Below are 14,993 nucleotides of genomic sequence, written 5' to 3'. Positions count from 1 at the left end.
GGGTGCCCGGGGCGAAGCCAGGCATCGTGGATCTGGGGCAGGGAGGCCTGGCATACCAAGGTGGCGTGGGGCTGAGAGAGAGGGCAGCAGTGGGCATCTCCTCCCTGGGGTTATTATCCAGCCCCGTGCCCCTGGCACCAGGCTCACATGTGTCTGTAGGGGCAGGTAAGCCTGCCGGCTTGTTGTTGTAGTAGGGTCTCCCGGGGGCACCACGTTGTTCACAGTGGTTTGTTATTGTAGGGTCTCCCGGGGACACTGGGTTGCTCACAGTGGTTTGTTATTGTAGGGTCTCCCGGGGGCACTGGGTTGCTCACAGTGGTTTGTTATTATAGGGTCTGCCCGGTGCTGGGGAAGGTGTGTGCTAGGTCCCACGTATGGCATGAAGGCGCGGGCACCGCTGGGTAGGGGCAGAGCAGCAGGTTCCAGACCCCCAGGGGGCGACCCAGATGCTTGGGCCAGGAAGGGAAGGAGGATCCTGCCTCCACTGGACGCTGGCTGGTAGAGGGGCTGGTGGGGGAAATAGCAGGGACCCCCTGCTTGGGGTTTGGGGGGCTCTCCTATTACAGACGTGTCGGGGGAGCTTTGTGCCACACTGGGGCTCAGGGCCAGCACTGATGGGGGCAGAGCACCCCCTGCTGAGCCCCTCCACCTCCTGGTGCCCCCTGGGGGGTTACTTGAATAGTCTCCCATCCAAACAGTGGCATAACCCCACCCTGCTTGGCTGGGAGTGCAGTTGGGATAACCCACGGCAGGGCACCATGGCCTGGCAGTAACCAGCCAGCGCAGGGGATGGGCAAGGAGGGGCTGGCCCAGCGGGGAGAGGTTTGAGCAGTGATGAGAACAGGTGGGAACCGGTGCCCCTTGGAGGGGAAAGGCCCCATGCCCCACCCCCTAGAGGGGAGAAGGGGATTTGGGGGTGGGAGGGGCAGGCCCACGCGCTCCCCCACCCTGGGCGTGTGGGGAGGCAGAGGCAGCCCCAGGGAGGGGCAGAGCCGCAAGGGATCAGGGCCCTGGGCCAGCTGGGCTGGCCAGACAATGCCTTGGCTCGTGTGACCTGGGGGCCAAGACCCCCGCCCCCCAGCCTGCCCCGGGGTGGTGGTGGGGGCTGCATTCCGGGCCACCGGGGCTGGGCTTAAATCCTCCAGTCTTTGAGCAGCCCTGGGGGGGGCGGCTGACTGTCCTATGGGGGGTGTCAGGAGGCTGGTCCTCAGGGGGACAGGGGGCTGGTTTGAGGTGGGTCGGGGACCGGGGTGATTTGGGGGGCCCCATATTCCCATGGGCTGCCAGTGTCTCCTTCCCATGCCTTCCAGATGAGGGGGGGGGCAACCCAGCACGTCCAGAGATTCTGGGGACCTGGCTGATGTGGGTCGGGGGCAGTTACTTCTTCCCCATAAACCCAGCAGAGCTGGGGGCAGTGCTGTGGAGCCCCCAGCCCCACAGGTGCAGCCCTCACAGGCCTCTCTCACTTGGGGGGGCTCTGACTGTCCCAGTTTCTTTCTGGCACCTTCCCCATGGATGAGCCCCCTGGAGCAGGGAGCCGCTAGGATCCGGGGGAGCTGGCAGGGGTTTGGTTCCCTACCCCAAGGCCGGGCAGAGCTTGTGGGGGGCATTCAAATCTGGTCTGGGGTCAGGTCCATTCCAAGTGCCGCAGGCAAATGGGCGGTTTGGGGGGGTCTGCTGCAGTGCCCAAAGCGGGTCCCAGAGCCAGGCAGGTTCCCCCTCTTTGCTAAGTTCCTGCAGGAGGATGGGGGCGCTGCCAGGGTGAGCTGGGGTTAGACCGTCCAGGAGGCACCAGAGATGTCGGGGGGGGGGGGGGGAATGTGTGTGTGACGTGTGTATTTTGTGTGTGACCTGGGTGTTACATGTGTTTTGCACATCTATTGTGTGTATGTTCCATGACTGTATTTTGTCCATGTGTGCACGTTACAGTCATGCTGTGTGTGTGTGTGTCGTGTTACATGTGTGTCACACAAATGTTGAGTGTGCGAGGCATGGCCTATTCCATGTGCGTAGCATGTGGGCCTGTCTGCGTGCTGTGTGTCCATGGCGGGTGAGAGCTGGGTGCGTCCGCTGAGCCTGTTGTGTGAGCGCAGTGAGGGCGTGTGCCTTGGGTGTGTTCCCGTGTGCGCCCCCTGCAGACTGGGTGGGTTAGTGTGCACATGTATATCAGCATGTCCAAGGGGGCCCATTGGGTGAGGAACCAAACCCAGGCATGGGACAGGGCAAAACCCACCCGCGGGGCCTGGCCCGGCCCATCCGCTCAGGCATGGGGGCTGTGGGTTGGGATTGAGGGGAACCGGGAAAGCGGAGTGTGGGGGAGCTCGGGCTGCGGGTGGTGATCGGCAGTGTGGGGGAGGTGATCGGTTGCTTGCTGGGGGGTCCATCCTCTCTCCTGAGCCCTGTGAGCTCATCTCCCTCTGCCCAGGTGTGGCTTAGCCCTACGCACCAGCTCACCAGGCAGCTCTAACCCCTTCTTTGCCGGTCTGCTCCTAGCGGGCATTTCCTAGGGCTCGTCCGGTGCTGGCCAGCATCAGAGCCGCTGGCACGGGGGTCTCTGCAGAACCCAGAGCCTGAAGGGAGGGAGCCAACCTCGCCCAGCAGCACATCGGACAGTCCTGCTGCCTTGGCTCACCTGGCAGGACTGCAAACTCTCCACACGCTGGCTAGACAGGGACCCCTCACCCAGTGCTGAGATGCAGCCACCTCTGGGGTGGGGCCCGGGGGCTGTTTATACAGGGACCCCTCGCCCGGCACTGAGCTGCAGCCATCTCTGGGGTCGGGCAGTTGTGTATGGACATTTCTATGCATTTAAGGGTGATTGAGGCCCGCTGCTCCCATGAACCCTTTGCTGGCTCTGGAGCGTTTTCGCTCCATAGGATGACCTTTTGCTCTCAAGTGATTTTGGATGGTGGAGGCTGATTCTATCAGTGGAAGATTTGGATGGTGGAAGATTCTATCAAGAGCTTAGGGATTGTTCTAGTGTCTTGCCGTTCTTACGTATTAGGTGTATTACGGTAGCACCCAGGGCCCCGTGGCGCTGGGTGCAGTACAAACTCCAAAACGATGGTCCCTGCCCCGATCTAGGTACAAGCCCAGAGACAGCAGGTGGGGACGGAGTGATGGGTGGATGGAGGAGCCTACGGGGCCAGCTCTGGGCAGCTTGACAGCAGTGGGCTCTGCTCCCCAGCAGCCTGGCCAGTGTCGGGGCGGGGGGCGGGGGTTAGTCGGCGTCTCAGCCAAGGGGAGGTTGGAGGAGGGTTTGGCAGGACAAGGAGGAGTTTTGCGGGGGTTTCCAGGAGCCTCCCAGCATGAGGGGCAGCGGGAGGAAGCCCGAGGGGCTGGTCCTAGGGGGGCGCTGGAGGCTGGCAGCATGGGCCAGTTGCAGGCAGGAGTGCAGAGACGATCTGCCATGGGGCACTGGGGGTGGGGGGGGATCAGGTTCGGCCAGGATCACACAGCCGAGCAGCTGTTGTGGAGTGCATGGAGCTGGGGGGGGGGGGGCTACAGTCCTGGCACCGAGAGGGCACTGCCCATGGCCAGGGAGGAGGGGGCTCCATGGCTGCCATCGCTGGCCCTTCCATCTCCGTGCCCCCCAGCCAATCACGCCCCAACTTCTGGGGCTGGCCTGGGCAGGCAGGGGCAGGGCCCAGCTAATGAGCTCTGCTGGGCAGGGAGCCCTGGGCAGGGACTGGGTGGCTGGAAAGTCTGTGCTGAGATTCGAACCTGGGCGAGCAGGGCACTATGAGCTACAGCGTGTGGGCAGCACCCCCTCGGCCTGCAGGTCATAGCCCCTATAGCGCCCCTTGGCCTGGGGCGAGTCTCCCTCCGCTCGGGGGGAGGCGGGGTTCGATCCCTGCTCTCGCCTAGGGGGAGGCTTAGGGGCAGCCCTGGCAGCCCCCTCCCGGCTCAGTCCTTCCATCACCCTTTCTCTGGGGGAGGGGAGCCCAGGGGTGGACTAGCAGGGGGCTGCAGGTCGGGAGTGAGGGGCACCAGAATCCCGGCTTAGCACCAGCTTGCATTACGGCGTCTCCGTGGATCCGACCCCCCCAGCACCCGATGGCGTCTCAGAGCCTCCTCGGGGAGAAGCTGGCACGGGGGTCGGGGGGGCCAGTAAAATCCAGCCTGGCTTACCGCCCCCTTCCGAGCACTGCTGGCGGGGGGCCGTGCTCGGCCTGTGTGGGCGAGATAAAGCAGCCGGGCATTGTAGGGGCTCTGCCAGCGGCAGGTTTGTGTTTGTTCAGCTGCTGCCTCCCGATAAGGGTTTAGTCGCTGGATAAAGGCTGGGGAGGGGGGACCTCTCCCCCCACCAGAACTGATGGAGGGAGGCGTGGCTGGGGCAGGACTCCTGGGTTCTCTCCCTGGCGCTGGGAGGAGTGGGGATGGGGTCTAGTGGTTAGAGCGGGGGACCTGGGGATCAGGACTCCTGGGTTCTATCCCAGCTCTGGAGCTGAGTGTGGCCAAGCGTTAGGGGGCTGCCCCATAGCTGTTCCCTGCCGGGGCCCCTGGTGGAGCAGCCTCCATCCAGCCCCTGCCCAGGCTGGGCTGAGGGCACTGAGCTCTGGGACGTCTCACAGCTCCTGGCCAGCCAGGGAGGGCACTGCCCTGCACCCCCCAAGCACTGTGAGCCCCACCCCACTGGGTCGTTAGCCAGCACTAACGAGGGCTCTGGGATAGAATCCAGGAGGCCTGCTCCCGCCCGCTGTAACCACCAGACACCCCTCCCCTCCCGGAGCTGGGGAGAGAACCCAGGAATCCTGGCTCCCCGGCCCCTGCTCTAACCACCAGACCCCACTCCTCTCCTGCAACCCAGACGCAGCGTGCCCGGCCTCTTCCACTCTGACCCCAGGCTGGCTCACTGGCCCCGGAGCTGGCGGGAGCTTGTGCCTGGGGAGGCCTCGAGAACCTGTGTGTTTCCCGTGCCAGCCCCCTCCCCCCAGCCCCCCCCCATCGCTTTGAAGGCTGCGTTTCCCCAGTCCCAGGGCTCAGCCCCCAGCCCCGTCCGTCCCTCAGCCATGGGGCCGCAGCTAGCCGCCAGCACTAAAATGGCTGCCAAGTTTTAAGATGGCTGCCAGCAGCCGGCAGGGCCGAACGGGGAGCGGGGCCTGAGCCAGCTTTTGGGGAGCCGGGCCTTGGAGGAGATGGACCCGGGGCAGGGGGTGGCGCCCCGGCTGATGCCAGGAGGGGGGCAGAGCGTGGGCTGTTGACATAGGTAACCCGCGGGCTGGCGGCCGCCTGTGCCAAGCCGGCAAAGGAAGGCCGAGCCAATTAACTCTTTGGAGGCCTCAGGCCTGGAGGTTCCCGCTGGGCAGCCTCACGGGGCACAGCTGGAGAATCCAGGGCAGCGCCGACCTCTTGGGTCCTCGGCCCAGTCCTGTGCCCAGCGCCAGCCGCGGGGCCATGGCACCACCCTGCCGCTGAGGGGCCGCTGCCTTCGCCAGGGGATGCAGGCTGAGGAAGGGGGTCGACACGTGGCCCATTAACCCGAGCAGAGGTTACCGCTAAACACGCATGGCACCAGAGCTGCAATGCCCGGGCAGTGTCACTGCAAAGCCCGACCGGTGCCACTGCAATGCCCAAATTGCACCACTGCAAAGCCCAGACTGCACCACTGCCACACCAAACTGTGCCACTGCAACGCCCAAACTGTGCCACTGCAACGTCCGAACTGTGCCACTGCAACTCCAGGGCTGTGCCACTGCAACACCCGAACTGTTCCACTGCAACGCCCAAACTGTGCCACTGCAACACCCGAACTGTGGCACTGCAACGCCCGAACTGTGCCACTGCAACTCCAGGGCTGTGCCACTGCAACGTCCAAACTATGTCACTGCAACGCCCGAACTGTGCGCCTGCAGTGCCGGGGCTGTGCCCTGATGTGCAGTTGGGGTGGAGGGGGGTGGCTGCGATGCCCAGTGTTGGGGGGCCATCAGGGGGGACTGGAAAGCAGGTGGAAAATGAAGGGGGAGGGCTGAGCAGCGCTACGAGAGCCCCGAGGCCGCCCCGGGTCCAAGGCTGCGGGGGAGGGAGGGGGGAAATGGGGAGGGGCCATGGCTCTCCTGGGTGCACCTGGCGCACTGTTCTGAAGGTCAGTTTGGGACAAACTACGGGGAGGGTCCGGGGTGGGTCTGGGTTTGTTGTTGTCTGTTATGGTAACGACACAGACCCCCTCCAGGATCGGGCCCCCTGTGCCGGGCACGGCCCAGAACCTCACCAGGATCGGGCCCCCCTTGCCAGACGCTGCCCAGCTCCTGATGTCGCTCTCTGTTTGTGTGTTACAGAATCCGGACAATCAGACAGTTCAAACCAGCAAGGAGATGTGGACATCAAACCACTGCCCAACGGTGAGAGGTCCCCCCAGCCCCCAATGGTGCCCCCCAGCCCCCCATCAAACCACTGCCCAACGGTGAGAGACCCTCCCAGTCCCCCATGGTGCCCCCCAGCCCCCATCAAACCACTGCCCAACGGTGAGATACCCTCCCAGCCCCCCATGGTGCCCCCCAGCCCCCCATCAAACCACTGCCCAACGGTGAGAGACCCCCCAGCCCCCCATGGTGCCCCCCAGCCCCCCATCAAACCACTGCCCAACGGTGAGAGGTCCCCCCAGCCCCCCATGGTGCCCCCAGCCTCCCATCAAACCACTGCCCAATGGTGAGAGACCCCCTGAGCCCCCCATGAGCCCCCACAGCCACCCCACAACCTCCCATAGCCCCCCACAGTCTCCCCATAGTCCCCCCAAAGCCTCCATCTCCCCATCCCCCCATCAAACCACTGCCCAAGGGTGAGAAACCCCCACAGCCCCCCATGAGCCCCCATAGCCCGCCACAGCCCTCATCTTCCCATCCCCCTATCAGACCACTGCCTAACAGTGAGAGACCCCCACAGCCCCGCATAACCCCCTACGCCCCCCCTATCCCCCCATCAAACCACTGCCCACTGGTGAGAGCCCCTCACAGCCCTCTGTCTATCCCCCCTATTCCCTCTCCCAAGATCGAAAAGCATCCGCAGAGCCAGGGCCAGGGGAGTCCAGGGCTTGGCTAGCAGGGGCTGCGGGTCGGGAGTGAGGGGCCCCGGTAGAGCTGGGGGGGCAAGTCTGGGCTAGCAGGGGCTGCGGGTCGGGAGTGAGGGGCACCAGCTGAGTCCATCACCTTGCTCCGTGCCCCGATTGCTGCCGCGCTGACGCCCGTCTCCTCCCTCCCTTCAGGGCATTTGACTTTCCAGGACTGTTTTGTGACGTCGGGCGTCTGGAACGTGACAGAGCTGGTCCGAGTCTCCCAGAGTGAGTGGCGGGCCTGGGGGGCGGGGGTCCTTTCTCCTCCTTGTCCGTCTCCAGGGGGTTGGCTAGAGAGGCTGGCATGGGTTGCCCATGATGGGTGCCCAGCTGGCACAGGACGCCCATGGCAGGGTATGGGGACGCTGGCCAGAGCGGCTGGAGAATCATGCTCTGCTCCCTGTCTCCGTCTCGCTCCTTCAATCTATTTCCCCCTTGCCCTGCGGCCCCCAATCTCATTCAGCTCCCCCTGGGGAAGCGGATCCTAGGGGGGTTGGGAACGGCCGTGACATGGGAGCCCCCTGCACGTCCACAGGCTGGCTCAGGAGCTATGCCAATGGCTGCTGGGGGGTAGGGGAGGCAGGCACTGCAAAAGAGCAGGCTCACGTGCCCCGTGGCCAAGCAGAAGCTGGGCTCCGTCTCTATCCCCTCTGCCCGACCTGAAAAGCTGAGCCTGTCGCCCCAGGCCAGGTGAAGGCCTAGGCACCGTCGGCAGAGCCAGGGGGGGCTGGCGCCGAGGGGCACTGGCCCAGGAGAGTCGCAGCTCTCCTGGGACAGGGAAAAGTTTCCAACCCCTGCGGTTGGGGAGAAAAGCTCGAAAATGGGACCTGAGCGTGACCCACACTGCCTGAGCCTGTAGAGAGCCTGAGCCCGTCACCCTGAGGGGGCGGGGCTACGGGGCGGGGGCGGGCTTATGGGTAGGCCTTGAATTGCCTTAGCTGGGCCCTGAGTGTCCTGTGATTGCTTTGCCTGCAGTGTCGCTGTGCCCGGCAGGTGGTCTGTACAGGGCATAGTCCCCTGCAGCCAGCTGCGGGGCGGTGGCCTGTGTGCCCGGTGCCCTGCGCTGCCCCTCACCCGCTGTCTCTCCTCCCGCAGCTCCCGTGGCCACGGCATCAGGTCCCAACTTCTCCCTGGCAGATCTGGAGAGCCCCAGTTACTACAACATCAACCAGGTGACTCTGGGCCGGCGGTCCATAACGTCACCTCCTTCCACCAGGTACGCGCCATCCTGCCCAGGGGAGACCCCGCCCCTGTGCTGCCCGGCCTGGGGGGCTCTCTCCCCTCTGCTCCATCCACCCTCGGCCTCTCCCCCCCGACAAACTCGCTTTGCACACAGGCTGCTGACCCGCTCTGTCATCAGACGGGCACCACTCCCAGCCCACCCTGGGGCTGATGCCCCCTAGAGGGAACAGGCCCCATGTCCCACTCCCCACCCGCTGAGCCAGCCCATCCTCGCCCTGCGACTGCATCAGGGCCGGCAACCCTAGAGGGGAAAGTCCCGTGCCCTGTTCCCCCCCCCCCGCGCCTGTCACCCTGCCCTGGGGCCAATCAGGGCCGGCACCCCTCGAGGGGAAAGGCCCTGAGCCCCACCCCACCCGCCTGTCACCCCACCCAACGTCTCCCCCTCTCTACCCCCCCCAGCTCCACCAAGCGCCCCAAGTCGCTGGATGACAGCGAGATGGAGAGTCCCGTGGACGAGGTCTTCTACCCCGGGACGGGGCGCTCGCCCGCCGCCGGCAGCAGCCAGTCCAGCGGCTGGCCCAACGATGTGGACGCAGGTACGGGGGTGGGGGGTGCAGATCGGGGCAGGGACCTGGTATGTGGCCTCGTGGGGCGGTGCCCAGAGTGAGGGGGTTGGGGCCCCCCCAGATTTCCTGCCCCCCCCCGTGTCTCCGTGCGGGGCCCTGGGAGGCCATGGGGCACGGCTGCACTCTGGCCTTTGCAAGGAAGAGCTGGGCCGGGCGGCATGCAGCTGCCCCATGGCAGGATGTGGGGCTGGGGGCTGTGCTGTGGGGAGGCCAGGAGCTGGTTGGTCCAAGTCACAGAAGCATCAGAGTCATTCGGCATCTAGGGGCTGCGGGTCGGGAGAGAGGGGCACCGGGAGAGTGCGGGGTGGCAGGCCTGGGCTAGCAGGGGCTGTGGGTCGGGAGTGAGGGGCACCGGCAGAGTGGGGTGCAGGGCAGGCCTGCGGGAGCCGGGGGCCAGAGCATCTTGGCTACTGTAAGGAATTAGCTGGCGAACCCCCAGAGTGTCACCCTGGCACGGCCCTTCATTCGGGGGCAGGGGGCAGTGAGTGGTGAGGCTGTCTGGGAGCTGCTGTCTGTCCATCTCTGTCTGTCCGTCTATCTCTCTCCATTCACCCCACTCTATCTCTGAACAATTCACTGTTCTGTATGAACAACGAAAACTCCTCTCTAAGGGAGGGAAGTGGGGTCTAGTGGTTAGCTCAGGGGCTGGGAGCCAGGACTCCTGGGTTCTATCCTAGCTCTGGGAGGGAAGTGGGGTCTAGTGGTTAACGCAGGGCCTGGGAGCCAGGATGTCCCAGAGTCCCCGGGCGATGCTCTGGATCTGCTCCCTACGAAGCCAGTCAGGACTCTGGTGAGATCTCCTCTCTGGGAGCAGCCTGTCTTCAGAGCAAGAAGCTCACCCGGCTTCCACCTTCCTGGGTCTGACCTTGGAGCATTCAGCATCCTCTGCCCCTCCATGCGCTTCCCACAGCGAGTCTGCCCAGGCGGGGTCCTGGGGAAGCCAGAGGGTCCTGCCCCCCAGCTCCGCGGTCAGGCGTGACTCTCAGCCAGCCAGTAAAACAGAAGGTTTATTAGGCAAAAGGAACATGGTCTAACACAGAGCTTGTAGGTATAGAGAACAGGACCCCTCAGCCGGGTCCATGTTGGGGGGCAGTGAGCCAGACAGCCATGTCCGCACTTCACTCCATGTCCCAGCCAGCCCCAAACTGAAACTCTCTCCAGCCCCTCCTCCTCTGGGCTTTGTCCCTTTCTGGGGCCAGGAGGGCACCGGATCCCTTTGTTCTCCAACCGTTTAGCTCTCACCTTGCAGGGGGGAAGGGCCCAGACCATCAGTTGCCAGGAGACAGAGTGTTGGCCATTTATGTACCCTGGCCCTTTGCTCTGCACCAATTACACCCCCTTATCCCACCACCTAGAGACTTAAGAAATGCCTAGGGGAAACTGAGGCATCCCTACAGTATTCAGAGGAAACATTAAGAACAGTCCCACTTTGTCACACAGGACTCCTGGGTTCTATCCTAGCTCTGGGAGGGAAGTGGGGTCTAGTGGTTAGCGCAGGGGGCTGGGAGCCGGGACCTGTTGGCTCTTTTCCCAGCTCTGAGACTTTGGTGAGCCTCTTCCCCTGTCTGTGTGAACTGGGCATTGTTATTCTGATTTCCATTCTGTCCATGCTAGAGTCTCTGATCAGCACTGTGTCTGACAGGCGTCATTCTGGGCACTGGGAGCCCCCCCCTGTGATAACCCCCAAGTCCTGCCAGTTCTCCAGGTGCCCCCCACACTGGGAGCAGCAGACACACAGCAGGCAGCAGACAGATCAGATGGGGAAACTGAGGCATAGGCAGGCAGCGAGTCTGAGTGCCAGGATCCAAATCCAGATCTCTTGGGCCCCAGCCGTGTGGGGGTGGGGACTGGCACCTGATAACATGGGGGCAGGGGGCAGCGCATGTGCCATCCCGGCAGAGGGCAAAGTCTTAGTCTGTAATCCCATCAGGCCAGCGGCCTCTGCTGGGCCTGCAGGTTATTACCCTGGATGCTGCCCACCCAGGAGGTCAGGGTGCTGCTCGTGAGGCATCACCCCCTCCAGCTCACACTCACAAAGGAGAGACGCTTGCCAGCATGGGCACCATGCCAGCCGCAGCATGGGCAAAGGGGGCGGGGTCTGGCACTGTCAATGGGGTGAGTGCTGGGGGTGCTGGGACCAGGCATCATGGGAGGCAGTTTGCGGAGCAGAAGGAGGGTTGAGGGGCCCTGAGAGCAACCCAGTGCGGCACCGGCAGCTGCCCCCAACCTGCAGCTGGCACAGGGCGTAATGGCACCAAACCCATGGACAAGATTGCACTGGGCCATCACAGAGATGGGGGCTCCCCCCACAGCTCCGCCGGTGCCCCTCACTCCCGACCCACAGCCACCGGCTAGCCCAGCCTTGGGCTCCCCCGGCCCAGCTCATAAACCACACTGTGCCCCATGGCCCGTTTGACACTGTGCCCCGGAGGCTGCAGGTAGGGCCTGATAGCAAGAGTGAGAAATCAGGCGGCGGGGGGGTGTAAGAGGCGCTGGTACAAGACAAAGCCCCAAATCTTGGGATGTCCCTATAAAACTGGGACCTCTGGTCCCTCTAGGTGCAGCCAACGCCGGGGCCTGTGCCCACCCCGGCAGGTGGTCATGGGGATCTCCCTCCCACACCAGCCAGCCGCGTGAGGATGGGGATCGTGCAGCGTGTCCCCCCCGTCCGTCCGTGTCCCCCCCCGCCACATCGGGTTTGTCCCTGACAAATGGGAAGATGGGTGGCAGCGGGGGTGGGAGGGGGATTTGGGCGCCAGGACTGGCCCGGGCCTGGGGGATCCAAGCAGCGACACCTGGTCAGTGTCATTACTCGCCGGGCTTGGGGCTCTCTGTAAATCTCCAGCTGCTGGAGTCACATGAATGCGGGAAATTGCGGCTGAAAGACATGAACATCAGAGTCCGGTCTGGCAGGCAGAGGCCTGAGGCTCAGATCCCAGGAGGCAAATCAGAGCGACGTGGATCCAGGCTTCCAAACAACGCACGGGTCTTTGTAGCCAAGGGGGGCCCTGAAAGCCGATGGCTGGATTGCCGTGGCCTGGCTGTGGCGGGGGGACGCCCAGGGCTAGGGAGACACTGGAGTTAGCCTGCAAAATCCAGGCCCCCGGTGGGGCCTTACGGGCAGGGATATGCAGGGCAGCCAAGGGCAGGGCAGCAGGGGGCAGGGCAGGGATGCCAGGGCAGCAGGGGGCAGGGCAGCGGCTGGGGGCACAGGTCAAGCAGGGGTGACTCAAGCAGATACTAATCCATCTTTCCGCCTGTTAAACCTGCCCTCTCTCGCTGATTCCTTGCCAGGACCGGCTTCCCTAAAGAAGTCAGGGAAGCTGGATTTCTGCAGCGCCCTCTCCACCCACACCACCTCCCCAAGAATGGCTTTCAGCCACCACCCGCTGCCGGTCCTTGCAGGAGTCAGACCAGGTGAGAACCAAAGCCGCTATCCTGGGGGTGGGAGGGCGGGGACCCTGTCCCTCCAAGCCACGGTGGTTCTGGCAGCCGGTCTCTCTCGCTTTTCCTCTCTCTGTCTCTGTCTTTCCTCTGTCGAGGCAGCTAAAGGGTTGAAGATGCTGGGGAAAGGGCAGATTTTATGCTGCATTAAGCAATCATCGCCTGAGTAGGGTTTATTAGAGTGACTCCAGAGTGACTCCAGAATAGCTGGGATCTTGGTGGAGTTAATCCAGAGTGATTCCAGAATAGCCAGGATTTAGACAGATCTGGATTAGCTGGGATTTTGGTGCAGTGACTCTGGCGTTGCTGGGCTCGGGAGCTGGCCTGCTGCATCCGGCCCCCCTGCTGTAACCGGGGGGTCCCTTTCTCTCCTGGAGCTGTGGTTACTGGTCCCAAAGCACCCGCAGGCAGGGAACCCTGGGTCCCAACTATTGGACTGTCCCATGCTAGCACCATACAGGGCAGGAAGCTGCCAGCAACCAGAGGGGATGTGAGCCCTGGCCCCAGCAGCCCGTTCCCCACGGGACAGGTCTCCTACCACCCTCCTTGGGGGAACCGGTCCACCACCCGGCACTTCTCAGGGTTAGGAAATGCTTCCTTTAGATTGGGAGTGAGGGGCACCGGCAGGGCTGGGAGGAGCCCAGGGCTGGGCTAGCAGGGGGCTGCGGGTCAGGAGTGAGGGGCGCCGGCAGAGCTGTGGCAGGTGTGGTTCACTCAAACCGTTTCCGGCGGCCCAGCCCTTCCTGTGGGTTTGCTCGGGGCTTCCTCAGCCTGTGCCGGTGGGACGTCTGCGCAGCTCTTGGGGGGCTCACGCAGGCGCCGGGGTCATTGGGCCTCTCTGGGGGCAGTGGGGGTGTGACTGGGGTGGGGGGCCATGAAGGGGCAGGGCGTGTTGGGGTGTGTGTGTGACCGATGTGGGGGGTATGAAGGGGCAGTGGGTGATGGGGGGGTGACCAGGGTGGGGAGGCCCTGAAGGGGCAGGGAGTGATTATGGGGTGGGGATGTGACTGGTGGGGGGGGGTATGAAGGAGCAGTGGTGTGACTGGGGGGCAGTGGTGGCAGGAGGGTGACTTGGGGGATTGGAGGTGACGGCGGTGGTGGGGGGTGATTGGAGGGGTCAGAGGGGGTAGTGCTGTCTGGGGGGGTGTTTCACTCGAAGGGCCGACTACAACTTGGCCTCTAGGACTTGGCCCCCCCACGCACCCGGCTGATGTGGCCCCTGATGGTTGGATCCGAGGGGTCCCCCAAAGGAGGAAGCTGCAGCCCTGCCCCCCAGTGCCGCACCCCCTGCCAGTTCCCCGAGCCCTATAGCGGCAACTGTGCCCAGATAGCACCTGCGGGCTGGTCTGTTGCCCGGGTGGTGCCCACTGGCTGGTTCGTCAGGGCCAGTGCCCGGGTGGGGCCCACTGGCTGGTTCGTCAGGGCCAGTGCCCGGGTGGGGCCCACTGGCTGGTTCGTCAGGGCCAGTGCCCGGGTGGGGCCCACTGGCTGGTCCGGCGCCCGAGTGGCACCCGCTGGCTGGTCCGGCGGGGCACCCAGGGCCCCAGCTCTCGGGGAGTGTCTCGGAGAGGAGCCGCGGAATGACGCCCCTGGCCCTGCCTTCTGGTGGGACGGTAAAAGGGGAGAGAGACCAGGATGTGGGGCTCAGCCCCATAATGGCCCTGCCGCTAGGCGTGTGGTCCTTGAAGCTCGGAGGGCCCAGTGAGTGGGCGAGGGGGGGTAGGGAATGAGAGGACAGGGCCTGAACGGCTCAGGGGGCAGGGAGGGGGCCCACAGCAGCTGTTAGCAGCAGATCCCTGACCTCCCTGCCCCACTTTCTCTCTCCCCGTCCCAGGAAGCCCCCGGGCAACAGCCTCGGCCCTGCACTTCCCGTCGACCTCCATCATCCAGCAGTCCAGCCCCTACTTCACCCACCCGACCATCCGCTACCACCACCACCACGGCCAGGACTCGCTCAAGGAGTTCGTGCAGTTCGTCTGCTCCGATGGGTCGGGCCAGGGCACCGGGCAGGTGAGCGCCGCCGGCCACGCCCCTCCGGATGCCGCCCCCTGGGGGGCGCTGGCCAGCGAACAAGGCCCCCCCATGGCTCTCCTCTTCTCTCCTCTCTCTCTGTCTCTCTCTCTGTCTCTGGGGGGCACGGGACAGGCAGTGTGATCCCGGTCGGGGGGCTGAGTGTAGCACAGGGGCCTGACGCGCCCTCCAAGGGGCCAGGGGACTGGGACACGCTAGCCTGCAGCATGTAGAAGGTTCTGGAAACCAAAGGCGCAGTGGGGTTCCGGCAGCCTAGAACCGGCATCACTCTGGAACGTGAGGAGTTCTAGAAGACAACATGCTGCGGGGGCGGGGCCTCTCAGGGCAGGTTCTGGGGGCGGGGCCTCTCAGGGCAGGTTCGGGGGCGGGGCCTCTCAGGGCAGGTTCGGGGGCGGGGCCTCTCAGCATTGTGGAGTTCTAGGAAGTGGGGCCTCAGCATCGCAGTGTTCTAAGAGGCATGGCTCCTCAGAGCCGGTCCGAGGGGCGGGGCCTCAGAGCCGGTCCGAGGGGCGGGGCCTCAGAGGAGGTGATGGGGTTGTGGCCTCTCATAGCAGGTCCTGGGGGTGGGGCCCCTCAGAGCAGGTCCCAGGGCCGGGGCCTCAGCAGCGCGGCGTCCGTCACGGGCGACTTTCTCCACCCAAAGCCAGACTGCTCGAGTGATA

The 14,993-nt window shown here is 64.5% G+C and overlaps 1 protein-coding gene across 8 annotated transcripts in view; it reads left to right on the top strand.

Moving 5' to 3' along the window:
• The window catches only part of NFIX (nuclear factor I X), a 144,304-nt gene that overhangs the window by 111,239 nt on the left and 18,072 nt on the right, over nt 1-14,993 (top strand). For 6 of the 8 annotated variants that reach the window (XM_084610510.1, XM_084610511.1, XM_084610516.1 and 3 more), the window contains 6 exons: nt 6,279-6,341; nt 7,202-7,276; nt 8,144-8,264; nt 8,690-8,826; nt 12,151-12,273; nt 14,135-14,310. In XM_084610510.1, the coding sequence (XP_084466636.1) occupies nt 6,279-6,341; nt 7,202-7,276; nt 8,144-8,264; nt 8,690-8,826; nt 12,151-12,273; nt 14,135-14,310 (695 nt within the window). The remainder of the gene's footprint in view (nt 1-6,278; nt 6,342-7,201; nt 7,277-8,143; nt 8,265-8,689; nt 8,827-12,150; nt 12,274-14,134; nt 14,311-14,993) is intronic. The other 2 variants (XM_084610513.1, XM_084610515.1) reach the window with 1 other exon arrangement.

This window comes from Lepidochelys olivacea (genome assembly GCF_965140295.1).
Source record: "Lepidochelys olivacea isolate rLepOli2 genome assembly, chromosome: 20".
Taxonomy (NCBI): Eukaryota; Metazoa; Chordata; order Testudines; family Cheloniidae; genus Lepidochelys; species Lepidochelys olivacea.
Note: the sequence above shows the minus strand (reverse complement) of the source record. Positions and strands in the feature narration are given on the sequence as shown.